Below are 27,918 nucleotides of genomic sequence, written 5' to 3'. Positions count from 1 at the left end.
CCGCGGGCCTGGCCCAGCGAACTGAACTCAAATGTAGGGCAGATACGTACGTGGTATTATATAGAAATGTTCAACGTTAAACCTGAACTTGATTGAAATTGGTAAAGCAATGTATAAGGTATGGTTGAATGCGCAAGAAATCTACTTTGCCATGTTTACAGGAAATTGATACCGATGCCCAGCTGGAGCCCTTTGCGGCCTTCCTCGCCCTTTCGCAACGCCAGAGGCAAGGAAAAGTTAAGCTCGAAGCGAGCGACAGGGTGAGCATACACAATACCGAAGCCAGCTGCGACACTGGGCAGTCCGCTTTGTAGTTCAGAGAGAGTTGACACCAGGGCATTCTGCACCTCACCATTAGTGGTAGGTGTGGCTTTCTGTGAGGTTTGCAGAGAAAGCAAGCGGCCACCGTTCAAGAAGGCCTGGAACCGCACGGGTTTCTCAGCACCAAGTCGGGGAAGCGGGAACAGCAGATTGGCGCTTCCGGCAGCGTACACATCGCCGCCAAGTGAATCAACGCCTTCCCGGGGACCAAGACCGCAGAGACGGAATCCACGGACATCAGTAGGTCCTCCGAGCTGGAAGCGGTCATTGACGCGGGAAAGTTGAGGACGGGGGTTGGAATCCAGTCCAAGTGGGTAGAGAAGACCGGCACGGAATCCAGTGGTGAGGCTGACGCCGCTGTCACCCTTGATTCCTGGGATGGGAATAGGGACTGCACCTTGTGTCTCAATTTCCGACTTCCAAAAAGAGACGTCGCCCTTGAGCGGGCCAAACCCGGCCAGCTCGTTGAAGGCCTTGGCATAGTAACCGCGAGATGGCAGAAGGGCATTGTCCCGCTGGTCATTAACCCAGCTATGGAAAATGCTGCTCTTCACGCTGTCACCTGCGTCTGCGCGGACGGTAGGGGAGGCGTTCTCCGCAAGGCCAGTGACCTGTCTCCAGAAACCGTTGTATCCAAATTCGTGTCGGTGACCAGATTTGGACATCCATCGGAGCTTGCTCCAGCCACCCTTGAGAACCTCCTCGTGGCTCGCCCAGGACTTCTGGGTGGCGCTTGCAATGCCACCGATTTCTAGGCGGAAATCGGGATCACCCAGGATCGGAGTCTCAAATGCAGCCTGGTAAGCGGACCGTGTCCGGGTACCGAGCGAAGCGTTCAAGTTCAAAGTCTCGGCGCCACCGAAGACATTGCGCCAGAGAAGATTACCGTAAGCTGAACCCTCAGCGTTGCCCAGGTCTGTTCCGGTCTTCATCAGCACGCGGGACTTCTCCCGCGTCGCCAGATGGACATCGATGTTGCGCATGCCATTCTGGCCTTGCGACTCATCCAAGTAAACCGAAATAGGCTGGTGGAATAAATCTGAGATAATGTTAGTAGACGCCCATTATCATTATTGTCATTATCCCGTCTTCTCATACCGAAACGTCCAAGTTTATCTGCGGTAGCCGACACTTCCCGCAAAGCTTCGGACAGTGTATAAGGCCGACCCTTGTTTGCACTCAAAAGCGGGCTCAGGTTGCGCTCAAGGAAGCTTCGTCGGGTATGGGGGGCGCTAGTGACCTGAACAGAGGAGATGGTGCAGGGCAAGGTCGAGTTTTCGTCGATCTAATAGACTTCGCGATCAGCCGGGAACTCCGCAAGCAAATACGAATTGCCTGTCATCGGGCTTCTAGGATTTGAAGACCATACCAATTCAGCAAGTCGATTCTGAGCCTTTTGGTAAATAGCTTGCATGCGCTCATTAACGGCCTGCTGTTGCTCTTCCAACACCTTGGGGTCTGCTCGCTGTTGCAAACGTTCGAAGACCTAGAAGTGGATAGTCAATAGAGCGCCAACTGGACATTCAGGCAATTCATGAGCTGCCTAAGATATGTACTAACACTCTCGTCTCCTTCAGCGAAAGAGGAAGACATCTTTGCGGCTGCAATGGCCAGAACTTTCGGCCTCCGGGGAATAGATCGGGGTGCGCGTGCCGAACCCGCAAGATATGGAACCAGCACGTGACCCGTCGAACATGAGCGCCTGATTGCGACAATCCACCTTTGACTCCGCAACTTCTTTCACTGTCCATTTTCTTTCCTCGGTTTCGGTTTCTCTTGCTCATCACACACTGGCTGGTCTTGTTTTGCTTTTGTGAAGTCTCTTGCTTCCGCTCATATCATCAAAGATGGCCACAAAAGCGGCTTTCAAACGGGTAAGTGGCCAGACCTCAGGCTAATCGGTTATCCGTGGATAATGTCTAACAATACTACAGCTCACCCGTGAATACCAAAATATCCAAAAGGATCCTACGCCATTTATTGTGACCCATCCGTCTGAGACCAACATCCTTGAGTAAGTGATATACAACCCCCCCCCCCCCCCCCCAAACAATACTGCATTGCCGCAGAACTCCGAAGCTAACCTGCTCTAGATGGCATTACATCCTCACTGGACCTCCGGGGACTCCTTATGAAAATGGACAGTACTGGGGTACACTGATCTTCCCTCCAGAGTACCCATTTGCTCCTCCCGCCATCCGCATGCACACACCCAGTGGCCGATTCCAGCCTTCCACTCGACTCTGTCTAAGCATCAGCGACTTCCACCCAAAATCCTTCAACCCCGCCTGGGAAGTCTCGACCATTCTAATCGGTCTTCTCTCTTTCATGACCAGCGAAGAAATGACCACGGGAAGTGTCAGTGGTTCAGAAAGTGAGCGCAGAGTGCTTGCCGCGCGATCTCGGTGGTGGAACTCGACTGGAGGAGGTTCTCACGTCAGTGCCACTGCCGGCGTCACTCGAACTTCCAAGGGTATCAATAATGTCAAGGCGGGAGATGGAGGCTTGAAGTTCCGCACAGAATGGCCTGAACTCGACCAGGAAAACTGGGCTTGGATGAAAGAGCATCGCATCGATTCCGCTACCGGCCAGATTTTACCTGATCCCAATGCGCCCGCCAAGTGTTCTCCAGAGACAAGTGCTTTACGTCGACGACCCAACGGTAGTGCTCCTGGAATCGGATCTGTCATGGATGGTGGACATGTTGCGGGAGAGGCTGGTCAAGGCTGGGCCGGGCGAAACCGAATCTGGATCTGTGTTGCTGTCTTCTTTGGCTATGCACTGATCTCACGACTGCTGAGTGATATGCGAGCATGAGATCGAACTAGGTTTTTTTTTTTTTTTTACTATTATGTTAGAATACCCTTTGTCTTCATGTTTTAACCTAGGTTTTTTCTTTTTCTTCTTTTTTTTTTCTTTTTGGTTGCTGTTATCCTGTCCTTAGCGGGTTCGCAAGCATTATTCGGGCGCCATGGGCTTTTTTCCCCCCTCTCCAAAACAACGAAGTGCAAAGTTATTGAATTCTTGAAGAATATTTATTCCAAATACAGGTTACACCGTTGAACACCGGATCATCCCAGACGATTAGCGCTGAATCGGGCTTGTGCTCCCCCGCATTGGCAACGTAACTACGCTCCTTTTCTCTTCTAAACTCGCCTTCACCCAACTGCATAGCCTGCTATCCACTTCTTTATTGGTTTGTCTTCTGTTTTTTGCCTCTCTTCCTTTGCATTCCGAACTTGCCTTGGCCTTCGGATGGATCATCTGCAGCCTTTCACCTTTGGTTCGCCTCGGCATCCCCATTCAGGTCAGTGCTTCCTGGTTTTGATACACTTGATATTGGGGGAGGGACTCAACTGAACCCCGAATCCTGTTGGCCTTTTTTCTTGTGTCTCTTTTGCCTCTTTTGAGGCCAAATTCACATCAATCTTGAGTGATATTGCTGTTTATTTCCTATTTGTCTATGGTCTCCTATCAGTCAGCAGCGTTAGAGTTGCACCAAAGAGAGCCTCGATCGCCAAGAGCTTGGACTGAAGTACTCGTCTAGAACCCAAGACCAAACCTGCGCCGCTAGATCGGCCTTCCTTTACATTCATCGATCACGATGATGACTTGACCTCCAAGAGGATTAAAAATGTCAACGCACGCAAGGCTATTCGCTCCCATGTTATGCGCGATGTACGCCGACGTGAGAGACTCGCTGGGTTAAAACGAACATCCAGACAGAATCGCGGGCAATCCGATACTTCCAAGACCGTTGATGAATCGGATGAACAAAGACTGGTGTTGAGGGCTTCACCTCAGTCTTCGGCTTCGTCTTCCATACTGGACACAGACTCTGGAGACGGTTTTACCTCGTTTTATCGTGTGCGTCCTGTCAGGTGGTGTGCTGGTTATCCTTTACCTCTACATTCAAATCCCAACCCACCCACATCATGGTTTCTTGACCCTTTCTTTACATTGCCCGGTACCAGTGAGCTTCCGTCGATGGTTGCACACTTGGTGTACTACTGTAAGTATTACTCACTCAGCGTTGCGTATTGTTCCGGTCGTTTTAGGTGCTCGTACTGCATGAGCCTCCCCAGAACTATAGCTGACTATAGGGCGAAAGGGAAAACGATATTCGTACCGATGACCTTTCCGAATACGAGCAAAGATTCGAACCAAGAGATGGAACTAATGGTTCGATCCTCATTCTCGGACCCGGGTAGTTTCTTTGGGCTGATGAGCATGTGTGCTGCACATCGTGCCGTTCTCGCGAGCCAGCGATCGGGTAATTGGGATTCGGTACTCACCGACGACCCTGATTATTGTATGATGAGAGCAAAGTCCATTCAAGAAATGAGCGCGAAAGTACGGGATCCGAGTCGCAGACTCAGTAATGAAGCATTTGACACCATAATCAACCTTCTCACTGGTTCGGTATGGATTCTGGCCGTGAATGTCGCGTTGCAGTGCCGCAGTGTTGCTAACATCCCATAGCTGATTATCGGAGAGTTTAGCGAGGTACATACGCACCTAACAGGTCTTAAAAGTATGGTTGATCTGAGGGGTGGAATAACGGATGAGAGTATCCGTTCTTCCTCTATGTTGTCTGCCATCATCACGTATGTTTTCGGTTCACCTCTATATTGGGTTCTGCTCACTGTTGATGAAACAGAACCGATATCAAAGCCGCCTCGGGCCTAATGACCCAGCCAGTTTTCCCATTAACTTGGGATGCACAGCCAATCCCTTCGGAGATCCAACAACGAATTAGACCACCGGCTTCGTCTCCTCTCAACAGACTAGGCACGGGATTTTCTGCCAATACATTCCTCAGCCCCTCCTTATTGAAGATTATAAGTGTGCTTCGTGACATGGTATTCTTTAGCATCACTTATCAGACGAATCCTACAGCCATTAAACCTGGTGACCAAGACTTTTTCCGCATCCTCAACTGCGAAGCAGAGCACCAACTTCTCAGCTATATCTATGCAGAAGGTTCTTCCGACCCGGAGCCCAATATTCATCCCATTGAAGCAGTCACCCGAGTGGCTTGTATTTGTTACCTCAATCATTTTCTGATTGTCTCGCCTTCATCATCTGGATTGGGTCGAGCCCTTACGAAACACCTCAAGACAGCTTTGGATAGCTGCAAATTGTCTCTTCTTGTGGGATTGCCAAATCAAAACTTTGGACTTTATGTTTGGGCGTTATTCGTTGGAGCCCAAGGTGCCCTTGGGCAGCCAGAGAGACAATGGTTTGTGGAGCGACTGGCCCGTGTCGCCATGGTATGTGGATGGCAGTCATGGGAGCAGATTTCGAAACTTATGGCCGGATTTTTCTTTGTTGCAGCTTTGGACAGCTTGAATTGGCGCTCTATCTGGGATGAAGCGATGACTGGGTTTGTGATATCCGAGTCGGAGGAAGTGGAATTCTCATCTCTTCTCGGAACGGGTGTTCTCTCCCTTAACTAGCTCCCAATTAAGGGCACTTGTATATTTCGCATGACAAAACAAGCAGGAATAGTAATAATAGGCCAAAAATCAAAAGAAAGGACGTCAAATGCAAGAACGTTCGATTGAAAAGATATAGAAAGAGGAAGTATAAGAACCCTCCAGGGGAATTGTTTACATTTCACCGCTTTAGGTCCAGCCTATCACGTGTCAGCTTTATGTCATCAGAAAAAAAAGTCCGCTCTCTCCGGTCTTTTATCGCGTTCGCTTTCGCCTTGGGATCTTTCCTACCATAATTCTTTTTGCGCTTCATACTTCAATATGGGTTGGTTCTGGGCAGACACCCCGCAGACTTCTGCAGTTTCAGTTCCACATGCGTCCTCGAACGCATCTCCTCCGGTTTGTTTTGCGCATATTGTACGGCTTTGATTTTTAGACTGACTCTTATCTAAAGCCGGGATGTCCGATGCATGAATCCGGCTCGAAGTCCTCGCTCTCGCCAGCGCCTGCCGCTGAACTCCCCAGCAGCTGTCCCATGAAATCGAAAGATTCTCCATTCTACTCGGCCCCAAAATCAACACCGGCGCAAACACCCCAGCCACCCAGTGACACCGCGCCGCAACCCTCAACCCTCTCAAAGCTTAATCCTTTGAACTACATGTTCTCGTCTATCTCTCAAGAGCGAGCCGATAACCAAACCGTCGATCTTCCTGTTGAGCGTGAAGGCTCTTCAATTCCAAGAGGCGACGGCGAAGGCAACTGGGAGTATCCGTCTCCGCAACAAATGTACAACGCCATGCTGCGCAAAGGACACACAGACACACCCCAGGATGCGGTTGAGTCGATGGTTGCAGTGCACAACTTCCTGAACGAGGGTGCCTGGGACGAAATTGTGGGATGGGAGCGCGTATTCGCCAAGGGTCTCAGGTCTGGATGGGAACACTGCCGCCGCGGCGAGGAAAACCTCAGCATGGACTTGACCTATGCGGACGAGAATGGAAAATTTGATTCGACCTCCCAACCTCGTCTACTCCGGTTCCAGGGTCGGCCGCAAGAGTGGTCACCTAAAGCACAGATATACCAGGCACTGAGCTGGGCGTACCCAAGCAAGTTTGGGTAAGAATTATCTTCCCGGTGTTTACACCTAGGCAAATACTGACTCCAGTTCCAACAGGACAACCCCTCCATTTGACCGTCACGATTGGTATGTCATCCGTCAGACACCTTCGGGCCCGAAGGAAGTTCGATATGTGATCGATTACTACTCTGGGGATCCAGATCCCCACGGACTACCTGTCTTCCACCTTGATATCCGCCCTGCGTTAGATACACCGACGGCTGCTGTTGAGCGATTAATGAGGTGGGGAGGTGATGTTTGGTGGAGGGCTAGCGGCGCAAGTGTTCGTGAACAGGCCTCGCGCTAAGAGAAAGCTGCAACAAGTCTGTCTGCTTCTCCACTCCACTGTAATTATTCGAAGGCATGGCGCTGGCGTTCCATTGCTTATCTTCGCTTGTGCTTGTATGATATAGTCTTCTTCCCTCTTGTCTTATATCGCAACCTTGGTCTTTTTCCCGTCAGTCTATGAAAATAGACATATGATAATGATATATTTGCATTAATTTTGATTTCCCGCCCCAAATATGGGAAGTTCCGCATTTTCCTTGCAGATTTTTTAAAGAAAAACAGGTGTATTCCTCAAAATATTCAAAGATAAACCAGTTATGCCTGTCTTTATATCGTTCAATGGGCATCCTACCCGAGATTTTATATCAACAGCGAAGAATTGGACGTCTATGGGACAAAAGAACAGCGCTCGGTGTCATATATTAGGGGACAGTTGGTCATACTTGACGCAATACTCAACACTCTCAATGCTGGCCTGCAGCATTCCACGAGCCTCCAGGCCGACCCAAACCCAGAGCATTGAGTAGTCACCCGAACGCACAGTTTCCAGGAATGAACTACCAGATCCCAATTGTCGTAGAATAGGAAGGGCACTAGACAAAGTCAGCTTCGGTAGAATAAGTTGACAGCCTCGTGGAGAAAACTCACCTCTTGAACAGATCTAGGTTGGGGTTCAAGGTACGTCCTATTCCTTCAAGCAAAAGACATGAAATGACGACGTTGACAAAATCCCCTTCAAACCGAACGTGGTGCCCGCGGACCATAGTTAATACTTCACTGAGGATATCGCCAATCTTAACACTCCCCAGAGCGAAGGTTCGGGACTTGATACTCAGAACCAAATGCTGCATTTTCAGCGCAAATATCTCCGGATCAATGACCTCTTCCGGTGTTCGGCATCGCTCGACCATAAGTTGACCAGCCCGGTATCCGTCAAATTCAGCAATAGCTCGAAAGAGGTCCAAGAAGTTCTGTCGGTTGGTGTCATTTAGCTGAGTGACAAGACCAGTGTCGATAAATATCAATTGCGGTCGATACCCCTCGTCATTGAGCTGAGAAAGAGCAGCCTTCCAATCCTCGGTGTCATTGAGATTCGGACGTAACCGCTCGAGGACTGCCTCTGTCACATCAACTTCGGCCCGTGTCGGAGCATCGAACGCACGCGAACGTTTGCCAAGGGAGAGGTCCAGCTCGCTGGGCGTGTAGAAACGAACCATGATGTTCCCCGGATGGAGATCGGCATGGACAAAATTGTCTATGAGCAGCATATGCAAGAATGCATCAAGGCCTTCATTGGCAATATCGTGCTGATACGAACCCCCTCCAATATCCAAAAAGGTGGCCAACGGGATGCCCTGGGCAAATTCCTCAACCAGCACCTCACGGGTGGTGTATTCTAAGTATGGGTATGGGAACCAAGCGGTAGTGCGAGAATTGAATTTTTGGCGGAATATGACGAGGTTGGCGGCTTCAATCCGAAGGTCCAACTGTAGCTTCATCATTTCACCAAATTGATGTACTTCATCAGGGAAAGACAACCAGTGCATCGTAGGGATAATGTTGATCATGTGGGCGAAAAATGACATGATCCGCAAGTCTCTATGTATCATTTGCTCAACCCTGGGGTGCTGCACCTTGATCGCGACATACGAAGATGGCACACGCTGTGGTGAACTCTTGACCAGCACATCAACATTTTTCCTAACCTTCTCCCCCAGTGTTGGTAGTTTTGGTTCGACGCCCAATTCTTCCTCATGGGTTGCAGCAAGGCTCGGTTTCAGCTTCGCCTTGTAGACCTGCGCGATCGCTCCAACACCCAGTGGCTCCTCCTGGAACTCTTCGAATATGTCCTCGAATGGCAGTCCATTAAATGCTTTGCGGATGATACGCTTCGTCTGGTGAAGTGAGTGAGCGGGAGCGTTTGAGTGAAGTGAGGACATTATGTTGCACATTTCCGGCGGGAAGATGTCTGTTCGTGAAGCAGCCCATTGACCAAGCTATTCCAGAAGCCAGGTTGTCAGTTCAGTTTCAATGGAAAGTTCTTCGCCAATGAAACTTACCTTGATGAACGCAGGACCAGCCCGCTCCATTGCCTTCACCAAGAACCGATACCACCACAATGTGCCAGACCGCGCGCCACCCCGGCCCTGCACTTTGCGACCAACCCATATGGCGGGCACCGTGGCGACGACCGGAATGAATATGATGGCAAGGTGAACGAATCGAACCCCAGTAGCGATAGGGTCATAGACATAACAATAAAAATAGACCCATATTGTCTGGCAGAGCTTTGAAAGGCCTTGCGCGTCGGGTGAAACCGTCTTGCGGACCTCTTCGCGCGAAGCCTCCAGCATCTGCATTTCCGCGGTCTTGTCATGGCCATCATGCTCTTTCGCAAGTTTCAAAAAGGCAGCTGGTGCCAGAGTGGCCATGAGCATCCCACCTATTACGGGAGCCCTTCGCGGGGTGCCTTTTAGTAGTTGCCGAGGCCATGGCGGGCGACTGAAATGTTGTCGGGGGAGACGCGGAAGTCCACGCTTGAGACAGAAACGGCCGAAGAGACCGGCCGCCCTCATGTTATCATGCAGGTATTAGCATAGAATGGCAAAGCTAGCATAAAAGCCGAAGTCGAAGTAAGAAGCAGCCTCGGAGTAGAACTCCTGGTCAAGATCCTAGACGATAAACACGTGCTGCGACGTCATACATGAGCTGGTTGCCAAAAGGGACAAACAAGGCAAGTAAGACAAACAAGACAAACCCCACCTTACGTAAACTATGTTAGCACCTGCAGGTGGGCATGGCATCTCCATCCTTCCAAGGTTTCCAAGGTTGGATAGATACACCTTGTGCACTGTTTTGTATGCATAACTTAGCTAATTATGAAGATAAAACGATCCATTGTTTACCTATGAAGGTTGTAGGTAGGCTCTAACTTTCCGAAGTCATCAACGCCTGCATTCCACAACCACATTCCTCATCCTTTGTCCGCTTGCATGAACCATTACCCAATCCGGCAATGTATACGGCATATCTTAGCTCTTTGTTAAGGAGAAAGAGTCGAGGGGGTCGATCTTGTTTTATAGCGGTTCCTGTTAGTGACTGCTAGGACTTCCAAGTCCCGAAAACGGACCCTCAAAGCCTCATTCAAACGACCGGAAAGATGGTCTTGCTCAACGTTAAATTGGGCCATAATGCCCAGAGATTCACAACGGCTTTTCCATTATCTTCAGTTTCTCGAACGACTGCCAGATGGCGCGGGAACTGTTAATCATGAGTCGTACCCAGAACCTTCGCGATATCGAGTCCAACACTGAGAAAAAGCACTCGCACTGGCATGATTGGGCCTTTGTCCTTCTGTGGGGCGTTATTGGCTATGCCTGCATCATTTTCATGGTGTTAGCCTACTCCAACCCGCGGCTTATACCCTTTGATATCTCCTCATTGCTGTTTCGCAAGGAGATTTCTCCATTCTTCGCATTCTCACAAGGAACCGGTCATTACTCTAAGCCGCAGGGCTTCAAGATAGTCGCTCTAGTTCCCTTCCATTACCATGAGCGTACAGCAATCTTGGACTGCTATTTGCAGGTATGCACAATCTCGCCGTTGCTATATGGATTAAGTCTAATATAATTCAAGAAAAACTTAGTCCATAATAATGGATTTCTTGATCAGGTCGTCTTTGTGCCGCAGACCGATGACGCCGCCAGCATGGAATGGCTCTACTCTATCGTGAATCAAACACCCGAGTATGCTATTTCTTCCCGTGGTCATGAAATGGAATGGGAAGTAGCAAAGGATAATGTGATGTACATCCGAATCGATGGCGATATCGTGTTTCTGGAGGACAACGCCATTTCGACCATCGTCAAGACGAAACTCGACAATCCAAGCACGTTGATGGTGTCGGCCAATGTGATAAACGAGGCAGCTCTCGCATCTCTTCACAGTCATCCGGGTACTGCGCTTCCGTATCTACCAGAATTGTACGACGTGAAACAACCATCCCGATCAAAGTCCCAACTGGAGCATGACTGGCGTGCTTCGAGTCTCCCAAGCTGGCAGGGCCCGCTGAACTTCAAAGTAGGCAAAGACTTCGATCCGCCATTTGAAGGGCATCGATGGCTACTTCCCAGAGATGCGGGCTCAGATCGAGATCCTATCGCGAGATCTGTGTACACCGACACTGGCCCTACCCTGCATGACTGGACTGTTGGTGCGCAGCAACATTACTCCTTCTTGCATCACCTAGAACACAATGATTTGGGCCGCTACAAATTCCCGATGTGGGTCGATCCAACAGAACCCACCAGCGAGAACTTTGGGTGCTTCTGGGGTAACGATGCTGTTGAAGTGCACCGAATTTTCCGCAACAACCAAAAGGTATCCTCGCACAATTGGCATATGTCGGATGGCTCTCGTCCGCATGTCATTATAGATGGCAAGGGCCTTGTTTCACATTATTCTGCTCGCCAAGGTGCGGCCGGTCTGGACGCTACGGATCTCATAACTCGTTACCGAGCATATGCGCAGGAGAAAGTGTGTCTGCAGACCGAGTGATCTCGAAATCCCTGGGTAGCAGATTGTGTCAATTGATGGTGGAAGTTACAAGTACATATACATATATACCCACGATTTTGTTCAACGTTCGCACGTCTATAACTAGGTTCTTTGCCCGGGTGCTCGAACTATCTTTACATTATGCATGCAAATTTCCTCTGTTTTGGTGATTCCAGGGCGGTATTCAATGGCGTTATTACGAGTCCATTTCTAGACAATATTGGTTCGACAGTCTAAACCAAATCACACATTTGGTCAAGGCATCACATCGTACACAACCATAATAACACTTAGTGTCCTAACTGCACCATACCATGTTGGAACTCTTCAATTAAGCATCAGTCACAGCCTTCAACTGTGAGGCATTTGCTTTCACCAAGTCTTCCAGCATATCTCTATAACCAACGGGAAGTGCACCAGACTATTTTCCGGTCAGCATATAACTAGCATGATTCTAGGGCAAAGAACTCACCTCGTTCGTCAGTAGTCCTTGCACAAGCACGAAAGCATTGTCACGGTCTTTGATCTCTTGCGACTTGTCTGTCTCTTCAGCCTTGTCTTGCTTGAGAGTGCCCCCGCCTAGGGTCGTCTTGAGCAACTCGGTAACCTCTGTCTTGTGCAAGCAGTCCACAACAGCGGCACAACCCAGTTTGTTTGTGGCCATAAGAGCTAGAGCAAACCAACCTTCACTGCGAACGACAGGCCACTGAGTTTGTGTGATCATCGCACCTACTGGCAGTGAAACACCCTCGTGCAGGGTGTACAGGCGATCAAGCAAGGACCTTGCTTCTTCATCTCCATCACGAGCCTTGGGGCTAACAGTCCGACAAATAGAAGCAACTGTCCGTCCAATTTCAGTCTTGATTGGCGTCGAGTCTGTTTTCTCGAAAAGAGACAGGAGCAGAGAGAGATAAGTCCGTTGGTGAGCCGGGGAATCCAGATCTTGCGAGAGAGGAGCGAGAAGATGGGAAATGTTATCCGTTGAGGAGATAATCACCTGACGCGCAATACTTGCAGCCGAGAATTGCACCTGCGGAACAGATTCATATGCCCATAATCGTGAAATGGCAGGAATGATACCAGCTTCGCCAAGAATGGCTCTGTTGTCGCCGGCAATTGCAAGGTTCTTCAGGAAACCAAGCGAAGAGTGCAGGACCGCACCACGGGCATTTCCCTTGAGAACGGATATCAATTCTTCGTGGATTTTCAGGTCCCGGACCATCACCTGGCAGACCTCATCGGACCGGGCGAGATTTCCAAGCATAACACAGGCGCAGATCTGAAGCTGATCTTCCGTTGCAACCACCCATGACTTCAACATCTGTGAAAGAGCAGAGTCAAGGGGGTAATATTGGGCGAACAATGGTGAGGCAGACACTTCAGCCAAAGCCTGGTTAATCTTGAGGCGGAGCTGTGCGAGAGCCTTGACATCTTCGCTCAAGGAAGGGTCCACCACAATCGAAAATGAATGGCGCAGGACGTCCAGCACGCCTTCCACCATACCATTCGAAATGCAGACACTCTGGAACCTTTCGTTTTCTAGGTAGGCAGCAAGAGAAGTTGCCAATGATGAGAAATGTGCAAAATCAAGAGTCTCATCAATGGCAAGCTCCATCAAAAGTAGAATGGTTCCATCGGGGGACTGTTCAATACCTTCGGCTGTAAATTACATGTTAGGCCGGAAAACAGACTGAGGTTGAGATCAAACATACCTTGCTCTGAGGCCAACTCAATCAAGTCGTATGAGAAATTGAGTAGAGCCTCGTTGTCTCCGATATCACCATCTTTGATCAGCTTCAATAAGATGTAGGCTGCCCGATTGGCAGCTATCTGAGCATGTGCTGGTTCTGATTTCACGTTAGCAAGACATGTATCACCAGACGGTTCTTTCTGAACATACTGTAATCCATGCAAATGTTATAGATGACCGGAACGGCAACAAAAATTAAATCCGGATCGAGGAAGTATCGAATGATAGCAAGGGTGTAGTTTCCCTTGACAACAATCTCCCTATTCTCATCTGCATCAACGTCAGTTATCTGGGCACATATGTGACTAATTGCAGCATACCTGTATCGGCACAGGAGTTTCCAATGACTCGCAAAGAGTGAAGCAACAAGCTAGTCTCAACATCCCCTTTCAAAGAAACCACGTCCAGGAAGAATTTCAGAACACCAGACTGGCCGAATGGAGCACGCCATGAAGCTGAATCATAATTAGTAAGTCATAAATCATCATGTAGATAGGATTGACCCACGATCTCTGCTACCATTCGCAATAATCTCGGTAGCTTGGACCAAATACTCGGAGTTACAAGCCCAGAACTTTTTCAGAGTGGCGCTCACGCTTTGTAGTGTGCCGGCGTCCCGTTGCCCACATTTTGTGTTTGCATCGGCCTCTTCAAGAGATGCATGGAGCTCTTTGAGATTGAGGCTATTTCCAGCCTCTTCGACCTCCTGGGCCTTCTCAATGATGTCTCGCAATTCACGAAACATCTCCTGTTGCTCTTCCGGGTTAATGGTTTCCGTTCGGGGTGGTAGAGAAGAAATCTCCGGTAGATCTGGGAGAATATTTTTGATAAAAGGCAATTCCAAACCACCCTCTTTCGAGACTGAGTGGCCAGCATCTTCATGAACGGCCAGTTTGGCGGTAGATATACCCGCGTCAGACATCTTGCCGAATCGAGGTCAGATAGTTGCCTCCGGACTGTGGAGTAATTTGGAAGGGTCCGTGTTTAGTTGAAGATATGAAGATACGAATTCCTTGGCCGAAGTGGAAAGGGCCTTCTCAGTTAGATGGAGTAGCCTAGATGGCAGCCTGTTGACCCCGTCGCAGCAATTAAACACTGTAAACAAACAGCGTTTGCTCTGGTATGAGATTACTCGTGGCTTTTAATCAGGCAACGAGCCTAAAATGGATTATTGATATTAGTGGAAGACAAGCGGCTCCCCAGAAATATTGCAGATACAAAGGAAGTTTAGACTTCTTCGTGGAGAGACGGAGTGTGTTGCCTGAGGTGGATTCAGGCACCAATCTCGTTTAGGTTAGGCCCGAATGCAGTGCTTATGGAGAGCCCATCATGTTTTCTGTTTACATCTTCACTTCATTTGGATTAAATAGGAAAATATATACTATCTTGTACTGTCCGTATCTATCCACTGAGGACCGAGTATCAATTCTTGTTTGTGATCACGTGCTCCACTCGGACTGCTCTGTGTCGGAAGCCTTTGGAAGCTCGCAGGTAGAAAAGAAAAGAATTACCCGATAAATAGTAATATAAATCTCCAGTTAATGTGTAATCCCACGTTAATTTGCAAGGCTTGCCAATTTTCATAGGCGAATATATGTATATCCAATGAGTGGGAAAAAAAAAAAGAATGGAGCTGCGCGGAATCGAACCACGATATTCAAGGAATGAATCATGAAATTTCCCGGTTAGGGAGAATTACATAAGCTTGATGGACTAACCATTATCCTACAGTTCCTTAAACCAGTAGCCTATGGCTTCTAGTTTTGGGAAAAAGAACCCTCGATGTGTGGTCGTGTTTCCAAATCTTTTCGATTTATAGTATATGACACTAAGAGCTTCACATATCCTAGTAAAGACATTCAGCATCCCAAAAAAGCTCACTTCAATGCTCAACCAGCATTATCTCGTGGTTAAGCCCCTTTTTGCTCAGTATTAAAAATTAAGGCAGATAAATCCAAGAAATTCATTCCTCGGCGTAGGGTCTAGGGCACGCTCGGCAACGTGATCTCGGGCTTCCGTTCCAAGGTTGTATACCTTCCTATCGCTAGCAATTACGGCCGTTTCTGGCTTAGAAACAGTCATTACTCTCCTATCATAAAAGACACTGTTGGCCTGTGTTGTCTATCCCATACATCAGCACTAACTTTATTTACCGTCACATTCTACCTGGTCCTAAACTACATGTTCCTTATCGAAACTTACTTTTCCAATCGATCTGAGCAGTTAAATGCAGCATATTCTTCCTTAACTCGACAATATCGGACTTATCTCAGTGGTCGATGGCGTTATCAATGCCCGTACAACTAGGTGTACGTGCATATGGCCGAGTTTCACTTTCAAAACAATATAGGTACATGAGCATTCATTGTCCACGCAATTAATCACGAAACTGGTGATATATCAGGCTCCCGGCTTGGAGGTGCAGGTGGCAGCCCTGAAGGGATTACCCATATTTGTAACCAGATACCTGAGCCCCGGAGATTGGAGATTAGCTATGAGATATGTATGGATTAATAATGAACAATGCGTGTTTAAATCTCACCTCAGAACACATATAAGTGTACACTGAGTAGGACAAATAGGTATTATACTTCAGTTGCATTTGACACCCACTTCCAATCAAATCGACCGCTCGAGATGCTTATTATTATTTCTCTGTATCTAACTATAGAGCTCCAAAGGATAGCTAGAACCCATAATGACCCCGATTATTGTCTTCATCACCGGTGCCAATCGTGGCTTGGGCCTAGGGCTGGTCAAGGGTTCCGTCGCTAAACTAGGCCATGTAAATTCTTCTTTTTTTTTCTTCTTCTCTTTCATTGTAATTAGGCACAGTCACTAGCACCAAATCTAGGATATATTGTTATAGCTGCCGTCCGTAATCTAGCGCACTTGACCGCTCAGGAGTTTACCCAGCTGTCTACAGGCGAGGGTAGCCACGTTATAGTAGTCAAGTATGAAGCGAGCATTGAGCAGTCTGCCATTGATGCTGTTAAAGAAGTCACCGATTATAAAGAACGATTAGGGTATTAGCCACCTCGATATTGCCGTCGCTAATGCCGGTATTTCGAAATTATATCCACTCGTTAAGGACGTTAAGCGTGCCGATATAGTCGAGCATATTGATGTTAAAATGTTAACGTGCTAAGCGCTGTGTTATTGTACTAAGCTACACGCAATCTGCTGTAGAAGTCGACCGGAAAGCCCATCTATGCCATTATGGGATCTGTGGCCAGTGGTCTAGCGTATGCCTGCTTAAATCTGGGATATAGTAAATGGAAGCTGATCATTTCTAGACGCTAACCTCTAGTCGTAAGTGCGGCGTATGGCGTATCAAAGTCAATTGGCAACTGGTACGGTGTTCGGCCAGCGCCGCGCATGAGTGGCTTAATGCGTTTGTCTTGGATCTGAGCTGAGTGCAGAGCAACCTAGGCAATGTCGCTACGAGGCTTTAGGGGCTGGAGCAGGCGCCGGAGACTCCTAAGAAGTCAATTGCCGGAATGGTTGAGGCTCTAAGCACGGGAACCAAGGATCAGTAAGGTAGCAAGTTCGTTGGGTACTCGGGTGAGGTTCAGGTGGTAATAATCATAGTTTCATAGATCATGGGCAGGTCGGAAGACCCCGAATTTAAGTCAAGCTAGGGTTCTCAGATGAAGTTCTCTTGCAATACACAGGTATGATAATATGGTGCCTCATCAATGACTCTGGCCCCTATGACAATGGCCAACGTCAAGCGTGAAAGTATATGTATGCTACAGTGAGCGCATTTTATCGAGGCCCCAGCCAAGTCGGTTACTTACATAATCTAGTTCGTGCCCACATTCTCAAAGCGGAAGGGCAGGTATACCTGGCTATGTTCGTCCTTCTCTTGTTTTTAATATTTTTATATGTCTTTTACACATATTAGCCGTAGGTGAACAGATACATATAAAATAGATACATAAAAAAGAAAAAAGAAAAAAAAAAAAGAAAAAAAACCATATAACACACTTCAAAAATTCCCTGTCTATACATGTAGGTATCTCATAGGCTTGGCAGGTACACAAGACCAGTGACCCGGCCGCCAAGAAGCGCATCGCCCAAGCTGGCCTTTGCCGCATACAGCACTGCAACACCCACGAGTCCTTCATTTTTGCTACGATAAACTGGTGCTATATTCACAATTGATCTCTCTTCTCTCCTTTGTGAATCTCTTATTTTGTCTACCTATTTCACCATGACGCGCGCTGTCCAGACCCTCTCCGTTCTTCTCCTTGTCTCCTCGGTATGCTTCGAAGTCTCTCCATCTTAGAAGGAACACAATCTCGCGTGGATCTTACTGACAATCGATCAGCTCTACCTTTCTCTTTTCCTTGGGCTCGTCCCCCTGAACGAGACTGTCCAGACTGAAGTCATTCCAGTTGTACGTTACACTCCGTCAACCTCCCCGACTCCCAACCCCGATGTTTGAATCTGTCGATGGAAGAAGAATTAATCCATAATTACTTAGCTCCCATTCTACGCGCTTATTGTCTTCGCTTGTTATCTCCTCGCACGCCTGGGTGTGGCGATATTCACCTTCAACGATGTCCCCGAGGCCCACGCTGAGCTACAAAAGGAGATCGAGCTTGCCAAGGTGGAGTTGCGCCAGGGCAAGGTTGATGTCGACTAAGTGAAAGATCGCCGCGGGCATGGACTAGGCGAATAACCAGACACTCGGGTCCCGAACCCAGGCAAACAGGGCCTGGATTTTGGTCTGGGTCTGAGAAGTTCAGGCTGTGGATTGGTGCTTGGCCGCAGAGGCTTTTGTCTGCGCAGGATTGAAAAAGGCTGCGCCGGGCCAATATAATACGATATGCCTTAGTGAATTTGTGTTTCCCGCTACCAATACCATACTCTCTCGATACCCGTCTACAATCCAATGTCTGCAAAACAATGTTCGACGACCCTAGGCCCAGGTTTCCCGTCGGTGTCTACAACAAGACTACCGATTATTACTGGGAATTGGTTCAGAAAAAAATGGAGCATCGAGTGCAAGAGCAGTCTCGAGTCAAAAAGCCTCTGGATGACAAGCCTGCCAAAAAGAAAGACCTTCTTCTATAGAAATTCATCAAGGATATCGTAGAGAATACATGCTCAGGTTTATGCACTTGGTCTGAGCATGGACAGTAAAACAAGGACCAAAAGAGTCACCCATATAAACCATCAGAGCGCCGCGCAAAAGGGAATGCTTATGATAACGTAGTCATTCGCTTAATCGACTCTGGGCGAGGGTTCTTCTTGGACGGTCGTGGTGGAGGATTTGGTGATTGACTCCGTCTCGGCCGGAAGAGCGACGATAGGGTTTTCCTTAGCCAGCTTATCGTGTTCTTCGATGTTCCTGCAGAAAGAAAGGGAAAAGAAAACAAATCAGTCACAATCCTAATAGCAATTCGAGTTATAACATACTCAGCCTCCCAAGGGTAGCAGATCCAGACATCCCCAGTGGTGACCGCGGCGTGGTAACGCTTGGGGTCCTTATCCATCTCGTCAGGCAGGTCACCCCTCTTGGCCTTTGTCTTGTTCTATTCCAGTTGTCAGCAAAACCTATTAGTCTGCGGATAGACAAAGACACATACGTGCAGAACGAAGACATGGAATTTAGTCTCCTTGCCCTTCAAGGGGCTACCGGCAGGGAGCTGCTTTTGGGCTACTTCAACATCCTTCTGAAGCTCCTCCACGGCGTATTTTAGGGTTGTGCGGGTATCATCGACCTCGTCAACGATAAGAACGTTCTTGCCGATCAAGTTGGCCATCGAGGAGTTCACGTCGAGCCATTGCAAACGTTTGACCTCGGTACCGGGGGCCTCCTCAACGCTATTTGCGGCCAAGCGCTCGTAGAGGGACAGACCGATGGCCTGGATGGGGATATTAGTCCCATCTTCCTTCTTCATGAAGGACCTGCGTGGCGAACAGGGATCAGTACAGTCGAGATGGAGAGGCACGTGTGGATTGAACGTACCGGAGGATGCGGGCAGGGATATAACCACCACCGCCGATGGCGATTATAAGGTTAATCCCCCAGCTATTGAGCTCTTTCGCCGATTCCTTGCAAAGATTGTGGACCTGTCGAGGATATTTGCGTTAGTCTTGGTCCTTTTAGAGTTCGGGGGTATTATAATAGTGGACTGCGATAAGACAATCTCCATTTTTGCGGGGTGGAGGGGAGATCTTGATGATATTCATGAGTGTCTTCGACGTCTTCAACGTCTTCAACATCTTTTTTCGACTGACACAACAAGATAATGTCTGCTCAATAGATTGGGATTCTTACATCATTGTAAGTGGCATAGTGCTTCTGGTGTTCCGGCATATTGGCGATTGTTAGGACGATTCTGAAATTGGAGAGATACGACGATGATAGATGACAGTCCAATAAAGATCAAGTATCAAGAAGTGAAGTATTCACAGCTGAGGAATATTTTCCCACAGAGAGGGGAAAAATGGAGTGGGAAAAAATGTGAGAAAAAAAAAATTAAATTATCGGGACCGAAAGCTCATCGGCCCGCACGGGTGTGCGGGGCTCTTATCTGTTAGACCCTTGTTAACTATGTATATAGTAGTATGTAGTATGTAGTATGTACATGGATGTATGTCGTGCAGTTTGACCCTGCATATATTCAGATTCATATTTACATGGATTGGCATGCATTTTATGCTACTCTTTAACACCTAAGTGTACCAACTAGGCTCAGGTACTTCATGCAGTAGTGCATACCGTCCCAATTCCCGATTTTTGTACGCCACAGGATCATGAAGAGTATGCACTCGAATATCCCGCCAGAACCGATCCAATCCAACTTTCGAGGCAGTGGCCCGGGCTCCAGTCACTTCAAATACACCAGAAGTAACTCTGAGTCCGACATCTGTGGCGACCACCTTGATACTAGCCACCCATTCCGCAACCTCTCCACGTTCCTGGGCCGTGAGACCAGATTTCTGCGCTTGATATCGAGTATAAAGCCCCGAAAGTCGATCCCCTGCTCGATCAGCAAGGGCTTCTGTTGCACGCAGATGCGCAAAGAAGTTGCCATAGCGTTCGAGGATGTAGAACTCATCCGTCGCTGATTCCTTGTTGTCGCCGCCGAAAGGCCAAGCACGTGTCGCGGTCGTAGTGTACCCGGAGGCGAAATCCAAAGCACCAAGAGAAATGCCCAAGTAGAAATTGCTGAAGACCAGTTGGATGCTGTGGGAAAAGGCGAGTAAGCACTGAGCCATGCAACCGCTGGGGGAACATGACATATGGAATGGCACAGACTCCACTTACGTTGGCAGCAATAGAGTAGGGAATGCGATCTTCAGAGTGTCATCGCGAGGCTTCTTGGTAGCTGCATCCCAGCCCAGTGCATCTGACCAAGAAGCACGGACATTCTCTATCTTCACGCTTCCCGACTCGGTCAGGCGTAACCCAATATTGTGCCAGTTATGAGCAAACTGGATACCCGGCTGTTGGGTCTCGACCAAAGCAAAGATGTGATCCTGAGTGCCATCCAATATTCCGTCAAGGACTGTGAGGTCGGACACAACGCCTCCAGTGTTGAAGTGCTTGTTACCGGTGAACACGATATGGTCCCCATCTGGAGTGATCTTCAGATCATTGTCGCGGGGGTTCACGGCGCCCCCGACAAAGTAGTTGTTGGAAATAATCAACTGATTGGTTCGGTCGGCTTGTTCAGGAGTACCCATTACATTCGCAATAGTAGACCAGAGAAGATGATAGCCAAGCAGCATACCGATAGACCTGCATTCTGGTTAGAGACTAACTATCCTTGGGAGCCATGAGGAACATTGAAGTCGTACCCATCTGTCTTTGCAACCTCTCTTATTGCCCTATATCCAACATTCCAGGCTTGCTCGCCACCACCATACTTCTTCGGCCCTAGAAGCTTCGTCAAGCCCGAATGCTTGAGCAGTGCCACTTCAGCGCGCGGTGATTTGTTCTCCTGGTCTCTTTGTGCCGCATCCTTGGCTAGCACCTCAGAGACCTCCCGGGCCCTAGCAATCCATGCTTCTTCGGTGTCCGGGAGATTGGACCATCTGGTTTCATACTCAGCGTAGATACCGGGGTCTGTCGCTGGAACACTAGGTTGGGACATGGTGGCAGGGTACGTGCAGTATAGCTGATCAGTTCAAATTATATTGAAATCAATAGACTATTCTTTTTCATGGGTGGGATATGAGACAACTTATATGAACGGTTCCTTTGCGGGGGATACATTACATGCTTGTAACTCCATATCACGCAATGCGGTGTCGCCCAAAACACTCAAAAATAAGACTCGTAAACTCCAGATTCCTCATATTCGTCAAACAAATAGAATATGTCGTTATGGCTCGTTATGTATATCGACCACCTAGGCTTTGCAATTGCTACTACACTGACTTTGATACTTAACCAGGGTATCAAGCTAGTTGGCTTGTTTACAAAGGACAGCCCACCTATTTTATGATAATCACGCTAACCTTTCGTATTCCAAAGTTTAAGAGAAGGAGCTTTGAAAAGAGACTAAATGACATTGACAAAAAAAGTAGACAAACCCAGCGGAGAGAATGCGAACTTCTCGCCAACGACTTGCGGTCCTAGGGGGGTTCGAACCCAGGGTGTTTTGACCTAGGAAGGTAAGTCTAGAGCAGTTATGGCTCATGGTCGACTTACCCACTAGACCACCTGGGCTTTGCAATTGCTACTACACCGACTTTTATATTTAACCAAGCACAAATGAATCCTTAAGGGTTTACCTCTCTTGGTGATTTCTGTTGTACAATCGCTTGTACTTAGATCCTTGCGAATAGTCCTTGCTCATCCATCACTCCAGATCGAATCCGTCCATCTGAATTGGATGATCTCTTTCTGTAGTTTCAATGTCTGTAGACAAACGCCTCAGATAATAGTATTCAACAAACTGTAGCTCGTCGTGGTCAGACCCATGGGCCCGAAAGCGAAAGGCGAGTGTTGCCCCTCTCGAAGCGCCGACTGTTGAATGTGTCCTTGATGTTTGGACAGGCAAAGACCCGAGAGTCACATACGTATGTATGACTTGGGATTCTACCATAAAGATGTGGCTCGAGGGATAACCGCACGAGGCATTATGGCCGCGCGATTTTTATGCGAATCATATGAGCTACCTTGCTTCATCCGCTGTCCTGCAGGAGATTCTGCGGTGACCAGTACTCTTTCTCGGGGCCCTGGGCATCCAACCACACTAGACCATCAGCAAGCAGGTCATCGATTACAGTTTGTGCTCGAGCTTTTTCCCATTTGAGATTTAACCGCAACATTGAAATGCTCACAAAGCCCAGCACCTGAATCACTTCTAAGACTGTTGCCTGGTCGGTGTTGAGTTCTTTGGGGATGGACCGAATATACTGCTTGCTGCCGACCTTGACGATGGAGAATCCGGAGCCAAGGGGCTCGAGAGACCGAACTGCTCGTAGGATGTCGTCACTGTCAAGCACATATTTCAGTTAGTCCCTTGTATAGATATCCGTATTTCCTGGAGGAATAACTGCATACTCTGAAACCTCGAGCCCACTCCCGATCGCCTTGCCCTTCCCCACTCGCTTCCGACACTCCTCAACACCAATCAGCCCACCATTTTCGCTCCTGGTCTCTCTGCATAACTCCACAACCCTAACTGCGACTTCAAAGTAGAAGTCATTCATATCTCCTCCCATAATTTGGGTCCAGAAGCTGCCCCCCTCTCCCAGTCCGCGACGGCCATTCTTGCCCTTGACGTTGCTTGCGGCAAGGGGATCAACCCCAATGGTGTTGCACATGCGCGCAAACTCCGCTCGGAACGTCGGGTTGGACTTGATTGTAGAGCTATGTTCTAGCGCAAATGTGTGGAGCAACGACTGGAAAACCGACAACTGGGTCTGCAGGGAGGCAGTATGGGTAGAGCGGAGATTGGCGCCATGAGTAGCATAAGATTGCGTCGCCTGCGTTCGGTTTGCGAAGGCCCCGAGGCCCACTCCGCGACGAGACATGTTGTATGAGTGTAAAGGGAACCTGGTTCACTTGATAGTCCTAGGTAGTTACGTGTAGTTGTACTTACCGGGCGGGCCAGGCATGAAGTCATCTGATAAGAGGTAAACCCTTATCTTAAGAGCGATAAGGGCTGGATCCACAACAGGTTAGCGTTGGATAATTCATAGGCTAGCCACATATGGCTAGATGACCCACACCCGCACAAGCGAAGTCTCTTACATTCCTTTTCTTCGAACTTTTCTTCTTCCTTTGACATCCTTCGACAACCAGCCGACTCTCGACCTCGTCCGGACCTTCAAAATGGCCGCTACTACGTATGATTCCCAATGACTTCTTCCTTCGGCTGATGCAATCTCTGCTTGAGTTTGTAAGGTTGCGGGTATAGTCGTCCTTCTCGCTGGGGATGCCAGCTGTTTGTCCACAACGATGACGGCTAGGCACCAGCTCGATCCTTCCTGCCCTCTACCTCAATTCCAAATATCTCGGATACACTTCCTGTCTATCACGGAGCAAATTTTGGATACGAAAAAAAGGGTGATGGAGTCTTGAGGTTGAAAGCGCTTGGCGCCTTCTCCTCCAAAAATATTGTTGTGAACTATCGTTCTCGGGCGCTCATGATGTGTAAGAGCATCGTGATCCTGGAGCGAAAGAGTGTCAACATATTTCCTGAACATTGTTCGGGGTTTTGTCAGATGAAGGCATCAATGGCATCTTGAGGGTGATCGGGCTTGCGAACACTATGCTGGAATATGCATGGCTAGTACCAAACCGGAACGATCATGAAACTTCAGTGCCTTGGCCCTCACTGATTAAAGACATTTCGTCGAGTTCTTGTATGCCTTCAGTTGAGAATGTGGCGCTATATGCTGCAATTCTTTCACTCGGCGAATTGTCTCAGTCTTAATCTCTCCTGGACAGACTGTTCTAACATTTCACAGCTCCGTTCCCACCCAGAACCAGGTCCTCGTTCCCGAGACCCTTCTGAAGAAGCGCAAGTCCCAAGAGGCTGCCCGCGCTGAGCGCCGTGCCGAGGCCGAGAAGACCAAGAAGGTCAGTTTTCCTCTGTCCCACATTGATACACTTCCTTCCCAACTACATGATGCATAACACCATTCACGATGACTAGACCGCTACCACGGTCAATGCTGTCGTCTGTCAACCATCTTTCGGGTCTGACATTAGTTACACAAACTACTCCGTTTTCTTCACTGGACTTTGGAGGACTCTCATGCTGACTGAGATCCATATAGGCCAACAAGGAGAAGCGTGGTGTTATCTTCAAGCGTGCCGAGTCTTACGTCCAGGAGTACCGCACCGCTGAGCGCGAGAAGGTCCGCCTCAACCGCGTTGCTCGCCAGGAGGGCAGCTTCTTCGTTGAGGGTGAGCCCAAGCTTGTCTTCGTTGTCCGTATCAAGGGTATCAACAAGATTGCTCCCAAGCCCCGCAAGATCCTCCAGCTTCTGCGTCTGCTCCAGATCAACTCTGGTACTTTCATTCGTCTCACCAAGGCCACCCAGGAGATGTTGACTATCGTCAACCCCTACATTGCCTACGGATACCCCAACCTGAAGTCCGTCCGCGAGCTTCTGTACAAGCGTGGTTACGGAAAGGTCGACAAGCAGCGCACTGCCCTCACCGACAACCAGATCATCGAGGAGCACCTCGGCAAGTTCGGCATTGTCTGCATGGAGGATCTGATCCACGAGATCTACACCGTTGGCCCCAACTTCAAGCAGGCTAACAACTTCCTCTGGCCCTTCAAGCTGTCCAACCCCACCGGCGGTTTCCGCACCCGCAAGTTCAAGCACTACATCGAGGGTGGTGACACCGGTAACCGTGAGGAGAACATCAACGCTCTCATCCGCCAGATGAACTAGATTTCTTCTCATGAAGAATTCGGGTTGGAGCGTTCTCTGAGCGCAGCTCCAAAAATGTTACAAAATTTTACGACTTTATTGTCTTGGGTTGTTTTTTTGCACGGGCTGTTTATATCCACTAGTCAATTTTTTAGCGATACGATGGTCTGGGATTTCCGATCAATTTAATGCTTCAAACAACCCAATTGCATGGTCATGGGCCTGGTTCCTGTCGTACTCTGTCTCGTAATTGTATTGAATAATCAATTGTACATGTATCCGCCTGGGCAGTCTTTAATTACAACTCTTTACGGAGTTCTGCGTACTAAAGTCGGCTCTTGTGCCGAAGAACGTCCCGAGGTCCGAATCTCATGTTGAGTTACCCTGTCGCGTGATTCCAAAGCTTTGTTGTTAAAGCCACACTTTGACGATTTATACTCCAATGCCTTAGATCTCATAGTGCACGCCGTAGTAGTAAGGTAGTAAGTTAGCTTTACTAGTTTCCAAGGTTATGTGTAGTGTTTTGTAATGTGCCTCCAACCCCCTGATTTCGAATTTCGACCCGGAGGCAACCAACCAATACTGACCAGACCAGAAGCACAATTCTAACTTTTGGGCGATATATATCCATTCGATATCCATCGACAGGGACTAAATAAAAAAATGCTCACACTCGGAGTCGAACCGAGGATCTCATGATTACTAGTCATGCGCTTTACCACTAAGCCATGCGAGCTGATTGGTGAGAGAAGTGTGCATGTCTGTTTATATAAACTGTCACTGCACGGAGAAGCCTCAAAAAGTCAACATTTCTACGTCATCTCACATACATTATATTCTAACGACCTTTTGAACCCTCCTATCGCGATTAATCACAAGGCGGAGTTGCCGTCCTTGCCAATCTGGGTTCGATGCTGATGGGTTATGTGGCGTAGGCTTGAAAGCGCCTTCGCGGAGGGTTTCAGTAAAGAGCTCGTAGGATGGGTAATCTATCGATCATTTGAGTCAGTGTATTCTGCCGTTAAGGGTATTGTTGCTCTCCCAAGTATATGCATACATCCGTCCACGAAGTGGTTGACCTGTTCTTCGGTCATTCCAACGCCTTTGGCAGCACGGAGCGTGCGTTCCTGTTCCTGGCGCCATTCGTAGACGAAACGAGGGTTTTCGGCATCGCTGAAATTAGTTAGTGAAAGGAAATATGTCAAGTGGTAAAAGAGCTCATACATATGGATCAAAGCATCAAGCTTGCTGCGAAGGGAAAGGAAACCTATGTTAGCAAAGCTTCTAGTTGCGCAGTGTCCGATGGCCGAGAAAACCCACTCAGTCAAGACATCATATCGCTTCAAAGCGTCGTTTACAGCTTTAACATCCTCAAATTTGACATGGCCTAGTCGTCCATTATATTTGCGGTTCTCCTTTTGTTGCACAGCGGCCTCCCATTTCGCACGCAGGGTTTGGTCATCCCACGCACGAAATCCGACACACCACCCTTCGAAAATCACGACCTTGACTTTCTCCTGACCCGCTTCATTGACGACGTTCCATTGTGTCTTTGGCACACGGTCACCCTGGCCCTCGAACGCAGACTTGTCATACTGTGGAATGGCTGTCGGACGTTCAGCAGCGAGCGAAGCAAACACTTCCTCACCCAATGCGAGGTCGTGGGTTGAAGGCTGACCACGATGCTGCAGGAGGGGGTTTGAGGGATGCGCTTGTGCCAGAGCCACCTGATTGGCGTGGTCAAGGTAGATATCATCGAGCGACAACGTCACGACCGAGAGCGAGTATGGTTCCGAGCGGAGGGTATCATTGAGAGCGGATACCTATGGAAATTAGTATTAGAATCCGGTCCGAGGAAATGAACGAGATCCCGAGGCATGGGAAATTGACCAGCCCTAGATCTACTTACCAGGACTGTCTTGCCCGCACCCTGCACGCCATTGAGGCCGATGAAAAACGGCGGGGTATTTGGGTTGCCGCGGTGTCGCTCGGTATGAACGCGCAGGCGATCGAGTAGGAAGGGGATACAGTGCTGCGACTTGTCGTCCACGATTTCAAACATTTTGAATTTAACTACTGAATACTTGTAGTTTTTCTATTGCACGTCTTTTGTATCTATCGGCTACGGTGTGCGGGAAGGTTCCTCCCAATCGGCCGAGTTAATCTGGGGTCATCCCCCCCACGGGGTATATCCAGCCGCTACTTTTGCTTGACCATATTAAGAATCTTATAGAGAAGTGCATTGAATCTAGCGACAAAGTAGTGAAATGAGTAAAATAGTAAAAATAGCAGAAAAACATACAAAAAAAGATGCAGAAGTGCACATGACAATGACGTTACCCGTCACATGCCTGAGTCAGCAAGTACTCGGCTCCCACCTAGTTACTTGGAGACAATTTACAGAGACATTGTATGATATTGCACATTGTACTTTTTGTATATGTCACATACGTATGTCTCATGCATAAAGTAATGGTCAATAATACATATTCATTAAAGCTACACCATATACTACTATATACGGACTATGGAGTACGGCATGTGATCCGGGTCGATCTGCCATTGTAACGATACCCCAATATTTC

The 27,918-nt window shown here is 48.4% G+C and overlaps 13 protein-coding genes across 13 annotated transcripts; 6 read left to right on the top strand and 7 right to left on the bottom strand.

Moving 5' to 3' along the window:
• Positions 1–155: 155 nt before the first annotated feature.
• Positions 156–1,914, bottom strand: sam50 (SAM complex subunit SAM50; the record flags this gene model as incomplete). The annotated part of the gene is made up of 4 exons (XM_002558968.1): positions 156–1,360; positions 1,420–1,606; positions 1,691–1,807; positions 1,882–1,914. 4 exons carry the CDS (start codon positions 1,912–1,914, stop codon positions 156–158), a joined length of 1,542 nt encoding a protein of 513 aa, XP_002559014.1.
• Positions 1,915–2,168: 254 nt separating this feature from the next.
• N7525_003582 (ubiquitin-conjugating enzyme E2) lies at positions 2,169–3,138 on the top strand (the record flags this gene model as incomplete). The annotated part of the gene is made up of 3 exons (XM_002558969.1): positions 2,169–2,195; positions 2,256–2,335; positions 2,415–3,138. 3 exons carry the CDS (start codon positions 2,169–2,171, stop codon positions 3,136–3,138), a joined length of 831 nt encoding a protein of 276 aa, XP_002559015.1.
• A 438-nt stretch (positions 3,139–3,576) lies between these two features.
• Positions 3,577–5,780, top strand: N7525_003581 (uncharacterized protein; the record flags this gene model as incomplete). Its single annotated transcript, XM_061212751.1, has 5 exons — positions 3,577–3,628; positions 3,869–4,333; positions 4,433–4,743; positions 4,804–4,928; positions 4,982–5,780. 5 exons carry the CDS (start codon positions 3,577–3,579, stop codon positions 5,778–5,780), a joined length of 1,752 nt encoding a protein of 583 aa, XP_061069772.1.
• A 300-nt stretch (positions 5,781–6,080) lies between these two features.
• N7525_003580 (holocytochrome c synthase CYC3) lies at positions 6,081–7,183 on the top strand (the record flags this gene model as incomplete). The annotated part of the gene is made up of 3 exons (XM_002558971.1): positions 6,081–6,158; positions 6,214–6,875; positions 6,934–7,183. The coding sequence occupies 3 exons, from the start codon at positions 6,081–6,083 to the stop codon at positions 7,181–7,183; spliced, it is 990 nt and encodes a 329-aa protein (XP_002559017.1).
• Positions 7,184–7,579: 396 nt separating this feature from the next.
• N7525_003579 (ABC1 kinase family protein) lies at positions 7,580–9,740 on the bottom strand (the record flags this gene model as incomplete). The annotated part of the gene is made up of 3 exons (XM_002558972.2): positions 7,580–7,757; positions 7,813–9,161; positions 9,225–9,740. 3 exons carry the CDS (start codon positions 9,738–9,740, stop codon positions 7,580–7,582), a joined length of 2,043 nt encoding a protein of 680 aa, XP_002559018.2.
• Positions 9,741–10,434: 694 nt separating this feature from the next.
• Positions 10,435–11,721, top strand: N7525_003578 (uncharacterized protein; the record flags this gene model as incomplete). Its single annotated transcript, XM_061212750.1, has 2 exons — positions 10,435–10,749; positions 10,801–11,721. The coding sequence occupies 2 exons, from the start codon at positions 10,435–10,437 to the stop codon at positions 11,719–11,721; spliced, it is 1,236 nt and encodes a 411-aa protein (XP_061069771.1).
• Positions 11,722–12,052: 331 nt separating this feature from the next.
• On the bottom strand, positions 12,053–14,393 carry N7525_003577 (uncharacterized protein; the record flags this gene model as incomplete). Its single annotated transcript, XM_002558974.2, has 6 exons — positions 12,053–12,142; positions 12,194–13,380; positions 13,434–13,568; positions 13,622–13,741; positions 13,792–13,926; positions 13,979–14,393. The coding sequence occupies 6 exons, from the start codon at positions 14,391–14,393 to the stop codon at positions 12,053–12,055; spliced, it is 2,082 nt and encodes a 693-aa protein (XP_002559020.1).
• A 3,294-nt stretch (positions 14,394–17,687) lies between these two features.
• On the top strand, positions 17,688–18,122 carry N7525_003576 (dolichol-phosphate mannosyltransferase subunit 3; the record flags this gene model as incomplete). Its single annotated transcript, XM_061212749.1, has 3 exons — positions 17,688–17,735; positions 17,805–17,873; positions 17,961–18,122. The coding sequence occupies 3 exons, from the start codon at positions 17,688–17,690 to the stop codon at positions 18,120–18,122; spliced, it is 279 nt and encodes a 92-aa protein (XP_061069770.1).
• Positions 18,123–18,703: 581 nt separating this feature from the next.
• N7525_003575 (xanthine phosphoribosyltransferase) lies at positions 18,704–19,802 on the bottom strand (the record flags this gene model as incomplete). Its single annotated transcript, XM_002558977.1, has 5 exons — positions 18,704–18,830; positions 18,899–19,014; positions 19,069–19,390; positions 19,452–19,555; positions 19,764–19,802. The coding sequence occupies 5 exons, from the start codon at positions 19,800–19,802 to the stop codon at positions 18,704–18,706; spliced, it is 708 nt and encodes a 235-aa protein (XP_002559023.1).
• A 359-nt stretch (positions 19,803–20,161) lies between these two features.
• N7525_003574 (thermophilic desulfurizing enzyme family protein) lies at positions 20,162–21,585 on the bottom strand (the record flags this gene model as incomplete). The annotated part of the gene is made up of 3 exons (XM_002558978.2): positions 20,162–20,675; positions 20,757–21,230; positions 21,290–21,585. The coding sequence occupies 3 exons, from the start codon at positions 21,583–21,585 to the stop codon at positions 20,162–20,164; spliced, it is 1,284 nt and encodes a 427-aa protein (XP_002559024.2).
• Positions 21,586–22,621: 1,036 nt separating this feature from the next.
• On the bottom strand, positions 22,622–23,476 carry N7525_003573 (ESCRT-II subunit protein SNF8; the record flags this gene model as incomplete). Its single annotated transcript, XM_002558979.2, has 2 exons — positions 22,622–22,934; positions 23,004–23,476. 2 exons carry the CDS (start codon positions 23,474–23,476, stop codon positions 22,622–22,624), a joined length of 786 nt encoding a protein of 261 aa, XP_002559025.2.
• Positions 23,477–23,777: 301 nt separating this feature from the next.
• On the top strand, positions 23,778–25,354 carry N7525_003572 (60S ribosomal protein uL30; the record flags this gene model as incomplete). Its single annotated transcript, XM_061212748.1, has 3 exons — positions 23,778–23,791; positions 24,416–24,527; positions 24,728–25,354. 3 exons carry the CDS (start codon positions 23,778–23,780, stop codon positions 25,352–25,354), a joined length of 753 nt encoding a protein of 250 aa, XP_061069769.1.
• Positions 25,355–26,164: 810 nt separating this feature from the next.
• Positions 26,165–27,395, bottom strand: N7525_003571 (TDA10 family protein; the record flags this gene model as incomplete). The annotated part of the gene is made up of 4 exons (XM_061212747.1): positions 26,165–26,322; positions 26,391–26,506; positions 26,558–27,156; positions 27,243–27,395. The coding sequence occupies 4 exons, from the start codon at positions 27,393–27,395 to the stop codon at positions 26,165–26,167; spliced, it is 1,026 nt and encodes a 341-aa protein (XP_061069768.1).
• Between the last annotated feature and the right edge of the window lie 523 nt (positions 27,396–27,918).

This window comes from Penicillium rubens, assembly GCF_028828025.1.
Source record: "Penicillium rubens strain IBT 27055 chromosome Unknown utg000002l_segment0_segment0, whole genome shotgun sequence".
Classification (NCBI taxonomy): domain Eukaryota; kingdom Fungi; phylum Ascomycota; class Eurotiomycetes; order Eurotiales; family Aspergillaceae; genus Penicillium; species Penicillium rubens.
This window is presented reverse-complemented; position numbering and strand designations above follow the sequence as displayed.